Source organism: Tachysurus fulvidraco, chromosome 7, assembly GCF_022655615.1.
Source record: "Tachysurus fulvidraco isolate hzauxx_2018 chromosome 7, HZAU_PFXX_2.0, whole genome shotgun sequence".
NCBI classification, from domain to species: Eukaryota; Metazoa; Chordata; class Actinopteri; order Siluriformes; family Bagridae; genus Tachysurus; species Tachysurus fulvidraco.
The window spans coordinates 17,128,873-17,152,344 of NC_062524.1; the positions used below are offsets into that span (position 1 = coordinate 17,128,873).

General features: G+C 40.0%; 1 protein-coding gene across 1 annotated transcript; it reads right to left on the minus strand.

The window, feature by feature from the left end:
- Positions 1 to 10,452: 10,452 nt before the first annotated feature.
- On the minus strand, positions 10,453 to 19,827 carry LOC113660584. Its single transcript, XM_047816663.1, has 5 exons — positions 19,141 to 19,827; positions 17,681 to 17,890; positions 11,917 to 11,975; positions 10,744 to 11,023; positions 10,453 to 10,472 (listed from the first exon to the last, which is right to left on the minus strand). The coding sequence occupies exons 1-5, from the start codon at positions 19,277 to 19,279 to the stop codon at positions 10,453 to 10,455; spliced, it is 708 nt and encodes a 235-aa protein (XP_047672619.1). The 5' UTR covers positions 19,280 to 19,827.
- Between the last annotated feature and the right edge of the window lie 3,645 nt (positions 19,828 to 23,472).

The following is a 23,472-nucleotide window of genomic DNA, read 5'->3' on the forward strand; positions in this document are numbered from 1 at the left end:
TTATAGACATCATACTAATTTAATCCAAGTTGATAGTCACCGGAAATAGGCGGCGCTTACCTTTCTTCACTGGGGTAATATTTTCCAAAACAAATGCTTGTAAAAAATCCCCAAGAGTCTAAGGAACTGGAATATGTAAGCCTTTTAATCCAAAACACTTTAATCCAAAACGTGTTTCTGACCGAAACACGCAACAGTTCATTTCCGTCCCTTGTTTTCGGCTCTCACTTGTCCTACGAGGCTTAAAAAAATACACTGAGCCGTCAGATTTGTAGTCCAGGGCCTAACGAATCAAATGAAAATCATGAAAATAGGGGGCGATCCCACAATATATATATATATGAAATGAAAGCTCACTGTGAAATATAGCAACAAGCTTTAAAGACATTTACACAGATTCACTGGTGTCTGCTGCCCTCTTTTGGATGTTAGCACATCTACAGAGAGATTCCCCATTCCAGTCTATGGGGAAAAAACACCCCTTTGAGCTTCCATACTGGGAATACCTCTCCTCAATGAGCCGGTCGATTTGACACCTCATTTATGGGTCTAGGACAAAAGCTGCGGGACAAGTTACGCGCCGAAAAAGTGTCTGGAAGAAGAAGCAGAATAATAATAATCAGAAGAATAATAAGTATGCAAGAGAATAAGAATGTGCTTTGCAAGCACATTAATAATAAGTATGCAAGAGAATAAGAATGTGCTTTGCAAGCACATTAACTAGAACGGTACATTTCCTAAAGAAAATGTGAATGTGCTTGCACGTGGCAAGTTCCCCTCATCGTGCTGAGTGTTTTGATATGTCACATGTCCATGTTGTGCTAAATTTTTTTATTTCGCTAATTTTGGGGGCGGGGCTACACATGATGTCAGTTCCCCTCATTGTGCTGAGTGTTTTGATATGTCCATGTTATGACATGTCCATGTTGAGCTCAATTTTTGATTTCGCTAGAATTTTAGGAATTGCCCATTCATTTCTATGGGACTTTTTTTGGCCGCTTTTTCGTCCACTGTGCGAACATCGTTGGTTGGATCGCTTATAAAAACCATAGCACACCTCTCCTCAATGAGCTGGTCGATTTGACACCTCATTTATGGGTCTAAGTCTGCGGGACAAGTTACGTGCCGAAAAAGTGTCCGGAAGAAGAAGAAGAAGAAGAACAAGTATGCAAGAGAATAAGAATGTGCTTTGCAAGCACATTAATAATAATAATAATAATAATAATAATAATAATAATAATAATAATAATAATAATAAGTATGCAAGAGAATAAGAATTTAGACCCATAAATGAGGTGTCAAATCGACCAGCTCATTGAGGAGAGGTGTGCTATGGATTTTATAAGTGATCGGAATTCCAGAATTCCCAGTATGGAAGCTCAAAAGGGTGTTTTTTGCCCATAGACTTGAATGGGGAATCTCTCTGTAGATGTGCTAACATCCAAAAGAGGTCAGCAGACACCAGTGAATCTTTGTAAAGGTCTTTAAAGCTTGTTGATATATTTCACAGTTGTTAGAATTGGTGAGCTTTCAGTTTCATTTCTTATACATATATAGTGGGATCACCCCCCTATTTTCATGATTTTCGTTTGATTCGTTAGGCCCTGGACTACAAATCTGACGGCTCAGTGTAGTTTTATAAGCCTCCTAGGACAAGTGAGAGCCGAAACAAAGGACGGAAGTGAACTGCTGTTTACAGTTTTCGATCAGAAATGCATTTTGGATTAAAGCGTTTTGGATTAAAAGGCTTACATATTCCAGTTCCTTAGACTCTTGGGGATTTTTTTCAAGCATTTGTTTTGGAAAATATTACCCCAGTGAAGAAAGGGGAGCGTTTAATGGTAAGTAAACAACTGGACTAGCGCCGCCTAGTTCAGGTGACTATCAACTTGGATTAAATTAGTATGATGGCTATAAATCATATTATGCTTTGTATGTGGGCTTAATAAAATCCTGAGAGTCTAAGCTTTCAATCAATATAACATTTAACCGTGTATTTAGAGGATTTAATGCTTAAAACTAGTGGTGGCATTCCTTGGACAGCATGGCGGTTACATATGTTGTTGTTTCTGCCATTTGTATAACCTTTTGATGTTTTCAACTATCAGTGTAGTTTTTATAATTTTTTATTTCACTTTAAACTAATGTCCTTTTAAGAGCAGCAACGGCTCTTTTAAGAGCCACCCATTAATTCAAATTAAGCGCATTTTTTCTTTGTCTCCTCACATTACATAATTATTTTTTAAACATATGACACATGTATATCACAAAGAATGATAAGAATGACTTTAATATAATAAAGCTTGGGTACTGTTAGACTCGCCATTCTTCACATTAGTGAATTAATACATAAAACCGCAAAGACTTTTTCGTGTTTCTGAATGGAGTAGGGGATAGCAATTTCTTTAGCATGCAAGAGATTCGGAGTTCGAAACCACCCTTGTACAGTGTTTTTTCTAACACTTTATAATAAAGGTTCATTAGTTGACATTAGTTACCACATTACTTAACATGAACTAATAATGAACTGCACTTCTACAGCATTTATTTATTTTGTTCATTTTAATTTCAACACTTACTAATACATTATTAACACCGTGTTAACATTAGTTAATATACTGTGAACTAACATGAACAAAGAATAAACTTTATTTTAACAAAGATTACTAAATACAACAATTTATTGCTCATGGCTAGTAAATGTTAGTTAATACATTAAATTTGCACTAATGATCCTTATTGTAACGTGATTACATTTTTTCCCAGTAGAATCTCTGATTGATGCTTTAGTTCAAGATCTTCATGGCGCTTGTTTCAGGAAAAGATAAATGGATTTTCAGGTGTGCTCTTTTGTTGCAGGTGAGAAACTAGTCTGCAAATATAACCATAGTAACTGTGTAGCCATACCCTAGCAACCATGTAGTGCACCTTACGAACCATATTGCAATATCAAGAAGCCATATCTCAGTTACACAACATAAAACACTCAGAACGATGAGGGGAACTGACGTCACGTGTAGCCCCGCCCCAAAATAAGCGAAATCAAAAAATTTGCACAACATGGACATGTGACATATCAAAACACTCAGCATGATGAGGGGAACATTCAGATTTTCTTTAGGAAATGTACCGTTCTAGTTAATGTGCTTGCAAAGCACATTCTTATTCTCTTGCATACTCATTTTTCTTCTTCTTCTTCCGGACACTTTTTCGGCGCGTAACTTGTCCCGCAGCTTTTGTCCTAGACCCATAAATGAGGTGTCAAATCGACCGGCTCATTGAGGAGAGGTGTGCTATGGATTTTATAAGCGATCAGAATTCCAGAATTCCCAATATGGAAGCTCAAAGGGGTTTTTTTCCCCCATAGACTGGAATGGGGAATCTCTCTGTAGATGTGCTAAATCCAAAAGATCCAAAAGAGGGCAGCAGACACCAGTGAATCTGTGTAAAGGTCTTTAATGCTTGTTGCTATATTTCACAGTGAGCTTCAGTTTCATTTCATATATATATATTGCCCCCTATTTTCATGATTTTCGTTTGATTCGTTAGGCCCTGGACTACAAATCTGACGGCTCAGTGTATTTTTTTAAGCCTCCTAGGACAAGTGAGAGCCGAAAACAAAGAACGGAACTGCAGTGTGTTTCGGTCAGAAACGCATTTTGGATTAAAGCGTTTTGGATTAAAAGGCTTACATATTCCAGTTCCTTAGACTCTTGGGGATTTTTTACAAGCATTTGTTTTGGAAAATAAAGTGAGAGCCGAAAACAAAGGACGGAAGTGGATTGTTGTTTACACATTTCGGTCAGAAACGCGTTTTGGATTAAAGCGTTTTGGATTAAAAGGCTTACATATTCCAGTTCCTTAGACTCTTGGGGATTTTTTACAAGCATTTGTTTTGGAAAATATTACCCTAGTGAAGAAAGGTAAGCGCCGCCTATTTCCGGTGACTATCAACTTGGATTAAATTAGTATGATGACTATAAATCATATTATGCTTTGTGTGTGGGCTTAATAAAATCCCGAGAGTCTAAGCTTTCAAACAATATAACATTCAACCGTGTATTTTACAATTACATTTACATTTACAGCATTTGGCAGATGCCCTTATCCAGAGCGACATACTGTCAGGACTCAACCTGGACTTTTGGCCACGTGCTGTTTTTGTTTACATTCTTTGTCACGTGTCTGCCCCGCCTTCGTCTGCCCCTCCCTGTCTTCACACCTGATCCTTATTGTGTCATCGTGTCTTTTTATATTTAAGTGAGCCGCGTTGCCGAGTGCAGCGCGGAATCATTAGTTACGTTTACCCCTCATCATGTCTAGTCTATGTTACGTGTCTTCATTTGTATTGCTTTTATTATCGTCTTTATGTTGTTGTCTTTATTATTTATTAAACCCCTTTCCTTTGAAGCTATCCTGCATACGGGTCTGTCTCCTTCCGAGTCCTTCTGACCCTTTTTTCTTTTTTCGGTGGCATCGCTCCGCACTTTTTCCGGTGAGGGACGCCGCTACACTTTCGGTTCCGTCCGAAGCGGTCGTCGCCTCACTTCCTTCGCGGAGGATGTCACCATACCGTTTTTGCCCCTTTTTTATTTTTTGGTGCCCTGCGGCATCGCCCCGCATTTTTTTTTCGGTGAAGGACGTCGCTCCACTTTCGGTTCCGTTCCGAGGAGGGCGTCGCTTCACTTCATCCGCGGGGGGTGCTGCAGGCCCAGGGCGAAGGACTTTTCACACCCTCCCACCCTTCATATTCTGGTCATCGGGACGTGGATCTGGCAGCGGTGCATCGGGGGTTATGTGCGGCCCTCCAGCTCGGCTGTGGATGTCGCTCGGCCCTCCAGCTCGGCTGTAGACGTCTCTCGGCCCTCCAGCTCGGCTGTGGATGTCGCTCGGCCCTTCAGCTCGGCTATGGAAGTCGCGTGGCCCTTCTGCTCGGCTGTGGACGTCGCTCGGCCCTTCTGCTCGGCTGTGGACATCGTTCGGCCCCTCTGCTCGGCTGTGGACGTCGCTCGGCCCTCGCTGGCTGTGCCTGCCGTGTGCCTTGCTCCCCCCACCGGCCTCGCCGTGTGCCTTGCTCCCCCCACCGGCCTCGCCGTGGACCTTGCTCCCCCCACCGGCCTCGCCGTGGACCTTGCTCCCCCCATCTGCCTTCGCCGTGTTCCTCGCTCCCCCATCTACCTTCGCCGTGTTCCTTGCTCCTCCATCTGCCTTCGCCGTGTGCCTCACCCCCCCCCCCCTCCTGGACCTTGTCGGGGTTTGGCGCTTCGGGAGCCGCGCCTCGAGGGGGGGGTACTGTCAGGACTCAACCCGGACTTTTGGCCACGTGCTGTTTTTGTTTACCTTCTTTGTCACGTGTCTGCCCCGCCTTCGTCTGCCCCTCCCTGTCTTCACACCTGATCCTTATTGTGTCATCGTGTCTTTTTATATTTAAGTGAGCCGCGTTGCCGAGTGCAGCGCGGAATCATTAGTTACGTTTACCCCTCGTCATGTCATGTTACGTGTCTTCATTTGTATCGCTTTTATTATCGTCTTTATGTCGTTGTCTTTATTATTTATTAAACCCCTTTCCTTTGAAGCTATCCTGCATACGGGTCTGTCTCCTTCCGCTTCCGGTTGTGACACATACATAAGTGCTTAAATCTCTAACATTGAATATATTAATGCTGGTTCACTAGGTTACATACTTAAGATACCATGAGTTTAAAACATTTGTTCAAATTTACAATGAAAAAGTGTCAAAAGTTTTTTTTTTTTTTTTTTTTAAATGCCAAAGATACGAAAAGAAGTGCTAGTTGAAATGTTTCCTGAATAAGTAGGTCTTTAGCCGCCGCTTGAAAATAGCCAGCGACTCAGCTGTCCGGACCTCTAGGGGAAGTTCATTCCACCACCTTGGTGCCAGAACAGAGAAGAGTCTTGTAGTATACTTGCCCCTTACACTGAGAGATGGTGGACCAGTCGAGCAGTGCTGGTAGATCGGAGATTGTGGGGTGCAGTGTGAGGAATGATGAGGGCTTTGAGGTAAGTGGGAGCTGGTCCATTTTTGGCTTTGTAGGCCAGCATCAGTGTTTTGAATCTGATGCGTGCAGCTACCGGAAGCCAGTGGAGGGATCGCAGCAGCGGGGTGGTATGCGAGAACTTTGACAGGTTGAAAACAAGCCAGGCAGCTGCATTTTGGATCATTTGCAGAGGACGGATTGCGTTCATAGGTAGACCTGCCAGCAGTGCGTTGCAGTAATCCAGTCTAGAAATGACAAGAGACTGAACAAGTACCTGAGCAGCCTGTGTGGACAAAAATGGCCGAATCCTTCTAATGTTGTAGAGAAGAAACCGACATGAGCGAGTCACATTAGCAACATGAGAGGAAAAGGACAGTTGATTGTCCATGGTTACCCCAAGGTTGCGAGCTGTGGCTGAAGGGGAGATCAGATCGTTGTGCAACGACATAGCAAGATCATGACCTGGGGATGAATCACCTGGGATGAACAGCAGTTCAGTTTTGCTAGGATTGAGCTTTAACTGATGAGCAGTCATCCATGATGAAATTTCTGCCAGACATGCTGAGATCCGGTCAGAAGCTGTGGCATCTGAGGATGGGAAGAGAAGATAAGTTGTGTATCATCAGCATAGCAGTGGTAAGAGAACCCATGTGATGAAATAACTTCCCCAAGAGAGTGAGTATACAGGGAGAAAATAAGAGGACCAAGTACTGAGCCCTATGGGACGCCAGTGGAGAGTCTGCATGGAGCAGATGTCACTCCCCTCCATGTTACCAGATATGAGCGTCCTTCCAGGTAGGAGGCAAACCATTCCCAAGCTGATCCGCAAATCCCAAGACTCTTGAGGGTGGATAATAGAGTCTTGTGGTTGACCGTATCAAACGCTGCTGAAAGGTCAAGGAGGATAAGGACGGATGACAGTTTGGCTGATCTAGCAGTATGTAGCTTCTCAGAGACATTAAAAAGGGCTGTCTCTGTAGAGTGAGCTGCTTTATAGCCAGACTGGTTGGGATCTTGGAGGTTGTTCTGTGAGAGATATACAGACAGTTGATTATAGACAATGCGTTCAAGAATTTTTGAAAGAAATGAGAGAAGTGATACCGGTCTGTAGTTATTGATGTCTGATGGATCCAGAGCAGGTTTCTTTAGGATGGGAATAACCCTTGCTCTCTTGAAAGTAGTTGGTACCTGACCAGATGCTATGGATCTATTGACGATAGTGGAAATGAAGGGCAAGAGGTCTTGTGAGATGGTCTGGAGCATATTGGTAGGGAGTGGATCCAATGGGCAGGTGGTAGGATTGCAAGACTAGTTGTAAACTTTAGAGGTTTAATGCTTAAAACTAGTCGTGGCGTGCCTTGGACAGCACGGCGGTCACATATGTTGTTGTTTCTGCCATTTGTATAACTTTTTGTTGTTTTCAACTATCAGTGTAGTTTTTATAATCTTTTATTTCACTTTAAACTAATGTCCTTTTAAGAACAGCAACGGCTCTTTTAAGAGCCACCCATTAATTAAAATTAAGCACATTTTTTCTTTGATACGTATATATCACAAAGAATGATAAGAATGACTTTAATATAATAAAGCTTGGGTATTGTTAGACGCGCCATTCTTCACATTAGTGAATTAATACATAAAACCACAAAGGCTTTCTCGTGTTCCTGGATGGCCTAGTGGATAGCGAATCTGTTTAGCATGCAGAGATTCAGGGTTCGAATCCACCCTTAGAAGTTTTTTTTCCCTAAAACTTTATAATAAAGGTTCATTAGTTGACATTAGTTACCACATTACTTAACATGAACTAATAATGAACTGCACTTCTACAGCATTTATTCATTTTGTTCATGTTAATTTCAACATTTACTAATACATTATTAACACCGTGTTAACATTACTTAATATACTGTGAACTAACATGAAAAAAAAATAACCTTTATTTTAACAAAGATTACTAAATACAATTATTTATTGCTCATGGTTAGTAAATGTTAGTTAATACATTACATTTGAACTAATGATCCTTATTGTAACGTGATTATATTTTTTTCCAGTAAAATCACTGATTGATGCTTTAGTTAAAAATCTTCATGGCGCTTGTTTCAGGAAAAGATAAATGGATTTTCAGGTGTGCTCTTTTGTTGCAGGTGAGAAACTAGTCTGCAAATATAACCATAGTAACTGTTTAGCCATACCCTAGCAACCATGTAGTGCACCTTACGAACCATATTGCAATATAAAGAAGCCATATCTCAGTTACACAACATAAAACACTCAGCACGATGAGGGGAACTGACGTCACGTGTAGCACCGCCCCCAAAATAAGCGAAATCAAAAATTTAGCACAACATGGACATGTGTCATATATCAAAACACTCAGCACGATGAGGGGAACTGACGTCACTTGCAAGCACATTCACATTTTCTTTAGGAAATGTACCGTTCTAGTTTTTATTCTTCTCCTGGACACTTTTTCGGCGTGTAACTTGTCCCGCAGCTTTTGTCCTAGACCCATGGATGAGATGTCAAATTGACCGGCTCATTGAGGAGAGGTGTGCTATGACTTTAATAAGCAATCGGAATTCCGGAATTCCCAGTATGGAAGCTCAAAGGGGTGTTTTTCCCCATAGAATTGAATGGGGAATTCTTAAAACTCTTTTATTCTCTCTGTAGATGTGCTAACATTCAACAGAGGGCAGCAGACACCAGTGAATCTGTCAGATAACACAACGTTGGAAGTAAAGATCTAGTAAAGGTCTTTAAAGCTTGTTGCTATATTTCACAGTTGTTAGAATTGGTGAGCTTCCAGTTTCATTTCATAGTTAATGTGCTTGCAAAGCACATTATTATTATTTACAGATGAAAGATTGTGACCCCGCATAAATCGACACCTTGAAAATGAATTGCATGCCCTGTTCCACTGATTCATATAACAAGGTACGGAAGCTCAAAGGGTTTTTTTTCCCCCATAGACTTGAATGGGGAATTCTTAAAACTCTTTTATTCTCTCTGTAGATATAAAGCACACTCTCAAGGTGTCAAATCGACCGGCTCATTGAGGAGAGGTGTGCTATGACTTTTATAAGCGATCGGAATACCGGAATTCCCGGTACGGAAGCTCACGTCACGTGTAACCCCGCCCCCAAAATTAGCAAAATCAAAAATTTAGCACAACATGGACATGTCATATGTCAAAACACCCTAGCAGCTTTTAGAGCCTGTCTGTAGCTGGACATACTGTCCTTATACGCAATTCTAAAAACCTCTAATTTAGTTTTTCTCCATTTCCGTTCGCGGTTATGGGTCTCCCTCTTGAGGGTGTGAGTATGACTATTATACCACGGTGCAAGTGTTTTAGCTCTAACCTTCTGTAATCTGACTGGGGTAACAGTGTCTAATGTGCTAGTGAATATAGCGTCTATGCTGCTAGTCATTACATCTAGGTCGTTTGTGTTTAAGGGTACAGTAAGAAGTCCAGACAGATCAGGCAGGTTATTTGTGAATCTGTCTTTGGTGGTAGGAATAATGTTTCTGCCGAGTCAATAACGTGGTGAGACATAATTAGTCTGTTCTATAGGTAGTGTGTACATTATGAGATAATGGTCTGTGATGTCATCACTTTGAGGTATGATATCTATATCAGTGACATCTATTCTGTGTGATATTATTAAATCTAATGTGTGATTACGTCGATGAGTTGCTCTAGTGATGTTTTGTTTAAGCCCAAGTGAGTTTAGTAAGTCCGTAAATGTGAGTCCTAAAGCGTCGTTTGTGTCGTCAACATGAATGTTAAAATCTCCTACAATTAATGCTTTGTCAAAGTTAACCAATAAGTCTGAGAGAAAATCTGTGAATTCTCTAAGAAAAACTGTGTAGGGCCCTGGGGGTCTGTACACGGTCGCTAGAGCAAGAAACATCAGGGATTTTTTCGAGTGCATGTGCGATAGTGTAACATTAAGGACAAGCCCTTCAAAAGAACTAAATCCATTCTGTGTTCTCTGGGTAACAGTAAGGAAATCACTAAAGATAGTGGCGACTCCACCTCCACAACCAGTCAGACGAGGCTCGTGCTTATAGATATATCCTGATGGTGTAGACTCATTTAGTCTGATGTATTCATTTGGTTTAATCCAAGTTTCGGTAAGGCAAAGTGCAGTAAGGCTATTATCTGAGATCTTTTATTTTACAATAAGTGCTTTGGGTGCAAGCGATCTAATGTTCAGAAGCCCAAACCTTAAGAACTGTTTTTGTTTGTTTCTTTGGCATTTTTCTGGTCTAATTACAGTAAGATTATTTCGAGAACTTCTCATGTATTTACTTTTTGAGCTCCCTGCTCGGGGAACAGACACAGTTTCTATAAGATGAGCTTTGTGTGCATTTTTTATGTCAATGTGCTGAGGTGAAGGATGGCTACTGAAATTTAAATTTAAAGAGTAGTTTAACAGTCAGAAGGTGTTCAGCGCCCTGGAGACTCTGCTGGGTTGCAGGCCGTCAGCACGGAATAGCCTAGGACGCTCCCAGAAAACATTCCAATTATCAATAAAGAGTAGTTTCTTAGCCTGACACCATGACTGTAACCATTTGTTTAAAGTGAAAAGTCTACTGAACATTTCAATTCCTCGCTGGTAGGTTGGAAGCGGTCCAGACACAATGATCCTCGCCGTGGGCGCTGTGCTGCGAACCGTCTACACCAGGGTGTTGAAGTCCCTCTTCAGGATCTCCGACTGCCTCAGGCTGGTGTCGTTCGAGCCGACATGAAGAACCACAGCTCTGGTGTTTCTGCTCACGACTCTAGGTACCTGTGCAGAGACATCAAGAACACGAGCACCAGGCAAGCAGTGAGTGCGAGCCTTACCTTTAGCCACAGTAGCACGGACTTGGCGGACGTTGGAGTCTCCGATGATCACGTTGTCGCAGTCCGTCTTGCGAGGGGGGGGGGGGGGCGAAGCGGTTCCGGGGGGGGATCTCAAAGACCGGCGGTAATGGGGAGAGGTCCTCGACCGGGGACCGTCACGCGTCCTCCGCTGCTGCACCCAGGACCCGCGGGAGATGTAAGATGTAACCGACATGATGTTATACATATACATATATATATATATGTGTATATATATATATGTATATATATATACACACACACACACACACACTATATATATATATATAATATATAAAGAAAGCCATGTAAATGATAGGAATATCCATAATGTTTTTCTTTATTAAATAGTGATTTGCAATTCTCTAGAAAATTGTCTTGGTCTTTATTTAACTATGAATATGCACTAAGAAATGTGATATGTAACAAATGGGTTTTGTTGTGGTCTTGCTGGGATTATACTAGCATCATATTCAGCATATGTTGACCAGCACACCAGCATCCCAGGCTGGTCGGCCAGCACACCAGCAACCAGCACCTAATGCTGGACCAGCATACCATTATCCCAATATATATATATTGGTCAGCAACAGAAGGTGTAGGTTGAATTATGTCTGTAGAAAGGACAATGTGAATGAGTCCAAGTTCAGTAGCCGTTTTGTGACTGAGCAGAGATCCATGATCTCCTTCAACTACATAGAATGTTGCCTCAGTGGTTTTTCGATGAGCTGAGATGTTTTTATTTAGCTTTCCTAGTATTGGAAGTGGTTGTTGTTTACCATATGGCAGTATTTTCTTGTTGGTTGGTTGTAGTTTTGTTGACATTTTGATTTTGTCGTGTGCGTTTTTGTCTAGCAGGTTGACTGTAGCACCTGTGTCTATTAATATATTTAGAGGTTGTTGGGCTATCCAGACTTTTGTCATTGGTTGTTTGACATTTGCATGTTCTTGTGTGACATGGACATATTCATCATCTGTGCTTGAAGTTGTATCCGGCTTCAGTGTTTTTGTTGGTGAGCTGTTTTCACTTAGCTTTACTGCTCTCACCTTTTGCGAGATGTCCTCTCTTTGTGTATCTTTTGTTGTCCCGCTCCATCTGTGGCCTGCTGAAACAACAACGAGCAAAGTGATTTGGTTTACCACATCATTTGCATGACGCACCTTTAGCTGGGCATGTTAACTGTCCTCCAGGATGCGGGAAAGGGCCACCACAGTTCCTGCATGTCATATATGTTTTTCTCTGTGTTATTTTCTGTTGGTGGCTTGTATGTGCTCTCTTATTGAGGTTTGTTTTTGGTATTGCTGCAACACTTTCGAAGGTATTAGCCTGTGTGTCATTTTTAATTCCAGCCACCTGCTGCTCTGAAGTTTCAAATGCTCTGGCAAAATCTAGCAATTGTTTTAATGTGAGATTACTATCCCTCAATGCTCTTCTTCACAATCGAGATGATGTGCATGTGAGTATGATCTGAGATTTTATTTCTCTGTCTGTATTTGTCAATTCACAAGTCGTTGCAAGCCGTCTTAATCTTGTGTGAAACGCATCGTTTGTCTTTCCTGCTTTTTGTTTAGCCTGTCTGAACACATACACTTCATACTTCGTATTATGGCTTGGGCTGAAATATTCAGTCAGAACTTGTGCTGCTTTATCATAATCATCACTGTCGCCATTTTCTGGAATTGTGTCAAATATGTCCTGTACTTGTTCTCCTGCATAGTGCAGTAACATCGCTCTTTGCCTGGTCTTGTTCGTTACACCAGAGGCTGTTAGAAATGTTCCAAATCTCGATAACCATTTCTTCCATTTCACTGCAAGTGAGCCTTGATCTGAGTTAATGTAAAATCTTGGAAAATGTGGCAATACAGCAGTAGCATCCATGTTTTGTCGGATGATGGTAGCTTTGTTGTTGAGTTTTTATAGCTTTAGCTTTTAGCGTTTATTCAGGCGTTAGCAAAGCGTGTGAAGCTATATGAAATTTACACACGTGTATGAAATCCACTTTATACCTTTCTGTGTTTTGGTTTAGTTTCTTTCTTGATTGTTTCTGTGTAGTTTTAAGAAAGGAGAAAGGATGCTGTTGTTTGAGCCCTCTCTTTGTGGTTTCGGTTGCTTTTCCACATTATTTTGCCTTTTACTCATTCGTCGCCATTGTAATGACCGAGACAACACCTGAGACGTGTATTCACAAAGAGGTTTACTTAGGGTTGCCACCCATCCCATGAAATACGGAATCGTCATCGTCAAATACGGTATCAAATCAATACGGGACGCGAATTGTCCTGTATTTTACATAGGTCTACATTATACAGCATCCCATGCAAATCACCCCACCCGCATTGTGTGGAGACGCGTCCTATTCTGCCCCTGATTGGGTAATGTGAACTGTGAACACTTCCATCTATATCTCTACGGTGCGGAATTCAACATGATCACAGATCACAAACCTCTTGAGTTGATCTTCAACAACCCTAAGTCAAAACCCCCAGCAAGAATTGAGAGATGGGCACTAAGATTACAACCCTACAAATACAAGGTTGTTTACAAAGCAGGAAAAACAAATCCGGCAGACTATATGTCCCACCATCCACAAAAACTTCACAAATATACAATCACCGATGACGTTGACACTGAGTTACATATCAAATTCATTGCTGACAATGCAGTCCCAAAAGCCATGACATTAGAAGAAGTGAAAGCCAAAACAGCCAAAGACAACCTTCTTCAGTGCGTTATGAACACTATGCACAACGGCCAATGGCACACACTGGATGATAATTTCACTTCAGAATGTGATCAGACAGACCTGAGATCATTCCACAATGTAAAAGAGGAACTTACTGTTCTGGATGACAGAAGCATTCTTCTAAGAGGAAATCGTATTGTAATGCCAAAAACCTTACAGCAAAGAGCGCTTGAACTTGCCCATGAATGTCATCAAGGCCTAGTGAAAACAAAACAACTACTCACGGAAAAAGTTTGGTTTCCGGGAATCAACAAACAGGCAGAACATTTACTTTCGAACTGTATACCATGCCAAGCATCCTCAACGCAGATCAAACACTCACCACTTCAGATGTCTGAACTACCTGAAAGTCCATGGCAAAATGTTTCTGTGGATTTTTGCGGTCCATTCCCATCAGGTGAATATCTTTTAGTTATCTTGGACGAATACTCCAGATCTCCTTTTGTAGAGATAACACCATCAACATCAACAAACAAAGTCATTCCATTGCTAGACAAAGTTTTCTCCATCGCAGGAATTCCTAATGTAATGAAATCTGATAATGGCCCCCCTTTCTTCAGCTAAGGACTGGCTAACTTCACTACACACCTAGGTACACTACACACCAAGCCAATGGTGAAGTTGAGAGATTCATGTGAACGGTAAAAAAAAGCCATGTCGACCGCTTTTGATGAAGGAAAACCTTGGAAATAAGAATTGTACAAGTTTCTGAGGAACTACAGAGCAACCCCCCATCAGACCACTGGAATATCCCCGGCCGAATTGTTGTTCGTAAGACCTATGCACATTAAATTACCGACAGTACACAGCCCAGTACATGACGATGCACTTAGGTAAGCTGATTGCCACAAAAAAGAGAAGATGAAGCAATACTCGGACAAGAGGAAAAGAGTTAACATCTGAACTCACAACAGGAGACTCTGTACTCATTCGTGAAAAGACAAAAGGAAAACTCAAAACACCATATAACCCAAAAACCATACAAAGTGATAAAAACAAAAGGCACAATGATAACAGCACAAAGAGGACAACACATCATTACAAGAAACACCTCACACTTTAAACTCTTACGGGTCGAAGTCAAAGTGACCACTAGGGGATGACCCAGAAACAATCTTCATTTCATCTTTAAAGCATCAAATCCTCTAAAAACACACAAAAACTATTTACCTAGTAAAGTTTTTACTCTCAATATTTTTTTAAGCCCACACACAAAGCATAATATGATTCACAGCCTTCATACTATTAGAAAAAAATTTTGGACAAAATTGACCTAGGTGGCGCTAGACCGTTTTTTCCCTTACGTTTAGACGCTTCCCTTTCTTCACTGGGGTAATATATTCCAAAACAAATATTCCACAAAAATCCACACAGGTCCAAGGAACTGGAATCTGTAAGCCTTTTAATCCAAATCGCCGCAAATATTCCGTTTGTGTTCCGAAAACTGGAAACAGTAGTGCGCCATCATCTTGTTTTGCTGCTCTAACTTCTCATTGGGGTATTCAAAAATTCAAAATTTAGAATTTATAGCCATATTTATAATATGTGTAAGTATTTATTTATATGTATAAGTATTTATAGCCCAGGACCTAACGAATCAAACAAGCCCTCACTTGAGCCAATCGGTGCTTGAATTGCAGAGATAGATGGCTGGGAAGCCAATGATGTCATGACATCATTTTTGGGAACCCGCGTTTGACTGACAATTACTCCTTCCAATAGCAATGAAATGGGCCGGGACCTATACAGCTCTTTAGCCAATAAGCAGACGATTCCAACGATATGCAACATGCCGTGTGTTCTCTGGCAGTGTCTGCGTGAAAAAGCTGCGCAGAAGAATTCTTGCGTAATCCTTGACCTTTTGTCACTCTCACAGCTCAGGGTGTCAAGTTACAGGCCTATTTACACAGCAGACTTGTAGACAGAGAGGCCCTGTATGTTTTAGGCCTTTTAAACTGAGCATGCAGCCTTTTAATTCAAAGTTATACAGTAAACAAGTACACAAAAACGCTGGACCAGACGACCATGTCTGTAGAAAAATATTTTTATTGAAGCCATTTTTGGGTCTATTGACTTGAAATTGTTTTTGGTGAAAGCCAAGACATGTGGCTATGACCCTCAGTTGTTATTTGGTCCCTAACATGTTCCAGAAAAATAAGATTAATCAGTTTATCAGGTAAACAACCCAGGCGGAAATGAAAACCTTCCATTCTAGCCTCTGTAACTTTGTGCTAGTAAGGCCTAGAATCAATCTGAAACTAGTTTCTGAAACTAGAGAATCTCTTCTCACCCCTGTGTGTCAAAGTAGGTGGGAGCTGTACCACTTTTTGTTGGGTAGGTCATGTAGGCGAAAAACCTGCAAAAAGGGGGCGAGGTCCTGAAGAGGTTTTAAACCCCTGAAACAAAGAGTACATGTACCACTCTGTGATCTCTCTGATGATGAAATGGATGAATTCGATTATGGAGACAGACTTCAAGGACAAAGAAGACCTCCATATGTTTCTGAAAATCCTGAGCAACGAGAACGACATTATACTAGAAGAGAGAATAGGAAAAGACCTCGAAAGCTAATGGATTACACTTGATGAACTAAGATTAAAGCACTATGAGGAACAGTTATAGCATTAAAAAGAAAGTTAATATGTTCTAAGTTTTCTGGTCACAGTAAGTTAATGTGTTTACAATGCTGAATGTACTATAATTCTATTGAGGATTTAAGCTAACATAATTTCGAGAAATGCATTGCCAGTTCTCTCAAGTCTTATCAATAATGAACATGTCTAGGATAATGTGTTATTGTTGTCATGTTTTGACATTTTTCTTCTAAAACAAAGGGAGGGATGTAGTGTTGTTCTCGGCACTGATTGCTGTTGTGTTTCATGAACGGAGAGCATGTAGTGTTGCTAAGTATGCAGTAAACCTCTTTATGAAGTACTGTACACGTCTCAGATGTTGTCTCAGTCATTACAGCGGAATGACAATAAAGCTAACTTGAACATATGACTCACATGACAGGCATTTTTGACCATTTATTGTATTTTTGATTTTCCAATAAATGTAGATACATAGTAAAAAAAAAATAACACATTTCTTTCTACATAATAACAGTCTGATAAATGAGTTTGAACTAAACTTGATTAATAAACACTGAGACTCATTCACATAAATTATTCAGCATTGTGAGTCAGATTTCATCCAGTATCAACACATAACACTTCAAACTTTCTTTCTGTTACAGATTTTGGCTCATTGATGTTTTTTTTTTTTATTACTTATTATGCTGTGTGCGGGAATATAATTAAAATAATCATGCAAAGTACTATTATCTTTTTAAACCTGTTCATTTTAATCATAATTTATTTATTTTTTATTTATTTCTTAAATATTTTCATCTCACAAATCCCAGCTACAAGGAGGTTACAGGAATAAACAGCCCAGGAGGAGATGTTAAACTTAGCCTTTGTGTAGCCTGTTATAACACAGCTTGCATTGCTCAAATTATTTGGTTTTCCAGCCCACCAGAACCTGAAAACATATAATGAGACATATAATGTCTGTTATGTCACATCTGAAGCTTCAGACTGAGAGAATGGGTGATTTTCAGTTCAGTGATGTCTTACTTAGTGGTCAGTGGTGAACCGTCCACCCATTTAAATGTCCCCTCTGTGTCTGTGTAATTCAGACCAATCCAAGCTTGAGTACTGTTGAAATATTTACTGATGAACTCCTGCAATTATTACAGAACAATATAAATATAGAGACTCGTTTATTTACTCTCTCTCTCTCTCTCTCTCTCTCTCTCTCTCTCTCTCTCTCTCTCTCTCTCTCTCTCTCTCTCTCTCTCTCTCACCTGTTCCTCTGTACTGTTTATGATCACCAGATCTGCTCCTCTCTTTATACAGTCCTGTCTGGTGTCCCTCCAGTTTTTTACAGTAGAAATGGAATAAGCACTTGAGCTGAAAACTCTCCATCCTTGTATTAGTATTAACATAAATATTATCCCACACCATGTTTTTACTCATTCATAATACTTTGGATATGAGTGTAAATGTGAGATTTTAACTTACCAAGTTTTAAGATGACATTGTTGTAACCGGTCTGTAACTGGTCTCTCTCTATAGACAGGTTGTTGTAACTGGTCTGTAACTGGTTGTTTTGTGTATTCAGAATGTAGTATTTAATCCACAGCACTGTGACAGCAGTCAGTAGGAGAACACACAGCATCAGCACACACACTGCAGTCAGTTTGAAACATCTGCTCCAAACAGTGTTGTGTCCTGTTGGAGATCAACGTACACTTTTTTTAAGTTAAGTTAAGAAGTTGAGTTAAAATCAGATTTGATTCGTGGATATATATAATTTTTTTATTTATTATTTTTTAATTTGAACCTTTAAATTGTAGTGTATTAATTCTTGTGACTATTCCAGCAAACTTTCATTTCCCACAGGAGTAGATTTTATATATAATATGTATATATAATATGTATATATGACTTGAGCGAGGCTGGGGTATGCTGTAAATGGGTTCTATGGTGTGTTCAAATGTAGTGGTGTTGTGGGATTTCTTTTGTGATGTGAGATGAAGTAAGCTACAAATTGGTGCCGTGACACGGAAAAATAGATCTGCCTTCGCAGATGGCTGGGAAAAGACATCCTCATCAACATCACAAGAACAGAGAACTTTGGGGTAAACATAAACATGTGTGACATAAACATGGACAATTATGTACAAGAACGAGCTCACAAAGATTTGCTAGTTCAATGGTTATGGGAGTCCAGTTAAATACTAGAAGAAAACATGCTAGCGGCTCCTGTACATCCCACATCAAGTACTGCAACTTTGCTTGGCTTGAGTATTGACACAGCAGTGCCTCATAGGTGTAGACTATGTTTCCCCCCAGGGGATGACCAAGTGAATCAGTGGCAAATGGTAGCAGATTTAATGAAACAACTGGATGATGAAGTACGCTACAAACTTTACATTTACATTCTCAGCATTCTGCAGCTTTATCTAAAGACTGACTTATAGAAGTGCTTTGTTTTCTCCATCAAATGTGTACAGGTTTGACCTACAAAAAAAAAAATCTCTTTCTCTTCCTCATTTCTCTCTCCTTCCTCCTTTTTAACAGCAAAACAATCAGAACTACTACATGGTAATCCTTTTACTTTTTTAATGTTTGTAGTGTGAAATAATGTTTTTTGCTTTTTTTGTGGAGTTAAATATTTTGTGAGACTGTAAAGATAATTTGAGGTAGATTAAACTGAACTGGATTGTTATCACATCTGTGGTAAATTCTCCTGACCTGCTCCCAGGTGTTACATGTAAAATGAATGAATGAATATTTGAACACTTTAAAACTCAATGCATCTAAAATGATAAGGAAAAAACATAAACCCACTGTACAGGAAAAAAAAACATAAACCACCTGTCATCAATGTAGAGAAGAATGAAATGATATACTCTGTGTGTGTGTGTGTGTGTGTATGTGTGTGTGTGTGTGTGTGTGTGTGTGTGTGTGGTCTGCACCTGAGTTTGTAGAATCCTGCTTGTTTCCTTTCCACCGAGTCTCCAATTTCAGCTCATTGTCATAAATGTTTTCTTCTGCTTGAGTTGTGTTATAAGCCGTAACTCCTGTGTTCACATAAATTTCCTCACTCATCTTCATTCTGCACTCGTTACTAATCCTGATCTTATATTGAACAATTTTATAACCTTACTTTAAACCAGATCAGTCTGTCTAAGTCTGCTTCATTCACAGACTAGAAGTGATTTTGTGTGTGTGTGTGTGTGTGTGTGTGTGTGTGTGTGTGTGTGTGTGTGTGTGTGTGTGTGTGTGTGTGTGTGTGTGAGCATGATGCAAATTAAAGTGGAAGTTACAGTGATATTGCTTAACAAGGCTTTGTCACTCTACTATTCGTGCACCTTCTGTTTCCCGGTTTGTGATTCATTCCTGATCATTTAGTTCTCCGTTCCACCAGAACCTGAAAACACAAAGAAAGTCAGAATGTCTGCAGCTTCAGACAGAGAAAAACTGCATCATGGGTAATTTTCAGTTCAGTGATGTCTTACTCAGAAGTCAGTGGTGAACCGTCCATCCATTTAACTGTCCCCTCTGTGTCTCTGTCAGTCAGACCAATCCAAGCTTCACTACCACAGAAATCTGTACTGATGAACTCCTGTAATGGTTACAGAACAATATAAATATAGAGACTTAATTATTCTCTCTCTCTCTCTCTCTCTCTCTCTCTCTCTCTCTCTCTCTCTCTCTCTCTCTCTCTCTCTCTCTCTTTCCCTCTCTTTCTCTCTCAATCTCTCTCTCCCACCTGTTCCGCTGTACTGTTTATGATCACCAGATCTGCTCCTCTCTTTATACAGTCCTGTCTGGTGTCCCACCAGTTCTTCTTCACAGTAGAAATGGAATAAGTACTCGAGCTGAAAACTCTCAATCCTTGTATTAGTATTAACATAAATATTATCCCACACCTTGTCTTTAGTCATTCTTCAGATATGAGTATAAATGTGAGATTTTATCTTACCAAGTTTCAAAAGGACATTGTGCAGTAACTGGTCTCTCTCTAGAGTTATGTTGTTGTAACTGGTCTGTAACTGGTCTCTCTCTAGAGTGAGGTTGTAACTGGTCTGTAACTGGTTGTTTTGTGTATTCAGGTTGTTTTATTTGATCCACAGCACGATGACAGCAGTCAGTAGGACACACAGCGGCAGCACACACTGCAGTCAGTCTGTAACATTGGCTCCATACAATTTTGAATCCTGTTGGAGATCAACATATACTTTATTTTGAGTGAGGAGTTAAAACCAGAATTGATTCATTGATATATATATATATCAATATATATAGCATCTGGTGTGTTATTTACATGAAATAATACACTATTTGTGTGTGTATGTGTGTGTGTTTGTGTGCACATGCTCTGCACCTGATTTTGTAGGATCTTGCTTGTTTCTTTTCCACTGGTCTCACTACAGTGTTCACATACATTTCCTCACTCATCTTCAGTCTGCACTCGTCACTAATCTTCAGTCTGCCGTCTGAGTCTGTGCTACATTCATAAGCTAGAAATGATTGTGTGTTAAAGTGGAAGTTACAGTGATATTGATAAACTAGGCTATGTAAATTTATTATTTTTGCACCTTCTGTTTCCAGGTTTGTGATTCTCTGTATTTGCATGTTTCTGCGTGTAATAATTATATTATAATATATTTTAATATATAATACTGTAAATTATATATTTTCTAATTTATTGAAAAAAGACAGGTGATACTAATTTATTCATTCATTGTTATATTCAGTGTTGTGAAATGTCAGAGGAAAAAATTTCAGTTACAACAGGTACTGTCAGGTTGGAGAAGTGGACTAAATTGCAGAGCACAGATGACTTTAAGCGATAAGAGACTTTAACAAAGACTGTTGCAGTATAGACAGGATGTGGGATGTTATAGGGTGACGGAATAGAGCAAACTGTGACACCAAAGGAAGACCTAAGACCGAACATAAAGTCGGTTCTCCGAGCAGTTGCTGGGAGTGGGTTGCCCCAATGTGGCTTGTCGGACCTTCCTTTCGATGTCCAGCTGGAGGACCCGAACAGTAAACAAAGAGGGACTCCTCATCAGGGGAGTGAAGGCATGAGAGAGCATCTGGTTTGCCATTCAAAGAAAAGAGGGCACTTGGGTGGACAGCACAGACAGATAGGACAGCCCACACTCCCAGTTTGGAAGTGTTTATTTATACAATGATCTGGCAGGCTGGGTCAGGGAAGGTCAAAATAGCAGCAGAACTGAAGAGTTCCTTGAACTTTCTAAAGGCCTTCTCAGCCTCAGGGTCCCAGGTTAATGTTTGTTTGGTAGAAGTGAACCTATTTTGAAGGAGAGTCTGCTTAAATACCAAAAAACTTTTAAATCTGAGAAATCAAAGTATCTTTCTAGTGTCATCTGTAATAACTCCAACAAGCCAGCTGTGCTATTTAGCACAATTAACTCGGTTTTAAACACTCCACAAGCAGCCTGCCTAGAGACCTCAGCCGAGATGTGTGAGAAATTTTTAGACTTTTTCATTGACAAGATTGAGGCTGTTAGAGCTAATATTTTGCTCCCTTCAACTTTTTCATCCATTCCCACTGAGTGCTCTGCTGTTTTTGATCAGTTTGAGTCGGTGTCTCTTGATTCACTGAAAGAGACCTTTGTTAAAATGAAACCATCCTCATGTGGTATGGATGTTGTCCCTCTCCGTCTTCTTAAAGATTCATTTGAAACCATTGGTCCTAAAATTCTTGCTATTATCAATAGCAGCCTGGCTTTAGGTGTTGTACCTAAATCTTTTAAACATGCAGCTGTGGAACGAGTAATCAAGAAACCTAATTTGGATCCATCAGTTTTTTCTCATTATAGACCTATCTCAAAACTCCCATTTCTATCCAAACTATTGGAGAAGTATTGTATTGTATCTATTTTATGGACAATTGAACTCATTTTTAGATTTACATGGTATTTATGAAGTACTTCAGTCTGGTTTTAAAGCACTACACAGCACAGAATCTGTACTATTGATGGTTTTTAATGACTTACTACTTGTCACTGACTCTTAATCTTAATTTTACTGGACCTTTCCGCTGCATTTGATACAGTTGACCATAATATCTTGATTTCACGGCTCGAACAATGTGTTGGTATTAAGGGTACTCATTGGATTGGTTTAAATCCTATTTGGCTGAAAGAACTTTTTGGTTCATCTTGGAGACTATGTCTCCTCAACTGCTATATTCACATGTGGGGTCCCCCAGGACGCCATTTTGGGGCCTATTCTGTTCTCCCTGTATATGCTCCCTTTGGGGCATATTTTTTAGGATATTTGGTATTTCTTTTCATTGGTATGCAGATGACCTGCAAATTTATCTACCCTTGAAATGCAAAGATGCCTGCTCTCTAGTGCCTCTACTGCAGTGCTTTGAAGAAATTAAGAATCGGATTGCACTAAATTTCCTTAATTTTAATGAAAAGAAAACAGAAGAGGTGTTGTTTATGCCAGAGGGAACCTGTGAGTCAGCTGACCTAAACCTCAGTGAGCTGAATCCTTATGTGAAGCCCTTTGTAAAAAATGTAGGTGTTATTATGTCTTGTGATTTTAAATTGGATAAACAGATTAATTTAATAGTTAAATAATGTTTCTTCCAATTGAGACAACTCACCAAGGTGAAACTTTTCAAGTCAAGTCAAGAAGCTTTTATTGTCATTTCAACCACATATAGCTGTTGCAGTACACAGTGAAATGCTGTTGCTACATAAAACAAAGACAGGGCTAAGGACATGTAAGTAGTCTTAGCCACATAAAGTGCAACCTGGTGCAAACAGTGCAGACAAGACAAACAAGACAGTGCAGGACAAAAGACAGTGCAGAACAAAAAACCGTGCAGACATAAAGTTACAAGACAATACAAAAAGTACAAAAAATGCAATACACAAAAGACAATAAACAGTAACAGAAACAGCGCCGACCGACCAGTGTAAATACTGATTGTTCAAACAATATTTCGTGCAGTAACATTAGAATGAACACAGTTTCTTAGCAGCAGGTCCTTTGGATAATATATAGAGTTGTGCAAAAAACAGCAAATGACTGAAATATTGTATAGTATGTGCGTGATGGCTGAGATATTGTACAATATGTGCAAAAACAGCTGAAATGTTGGACAGTATATGCAAAAACAGCAGAAAAGTGTGCAAAACAGTGTGTGTGTATTTGTGAGGGTCTATGCAGTCCATACAGATGATGTGTGTGTATGTTGTGCTCAGTATAGTACAGTTCAGTTATTGAGAAGTCTGATGGCTTGTGGGAAGAAACTG

Excerpts from the sequence above, each read along its gene's own strand:
- LOC113660584 (XM_047816663.1), bottom strand. The coding sequence starts at position 19,279 with ATGAAGATGAGTGAGGAAATTTATGTGAACACAGGAGTTACGGCTTAT. Across the intron at positions 11,024-11,916 it reads GAGAGGACATCTCGCAAAAG|CAGCGGAGGACGCGTGACGG; the intron begins GTGAGAGCAGTA and ends TCCTGGGTGCAG. Across the intron at positions 10,473-10,743 it reads TGTGGTTCTTCATGTCGGCT|CAGAGTCTCCAGGGCGCTGA; the intron begins CGAACGACACCA and ends CCTGCAACCCAG.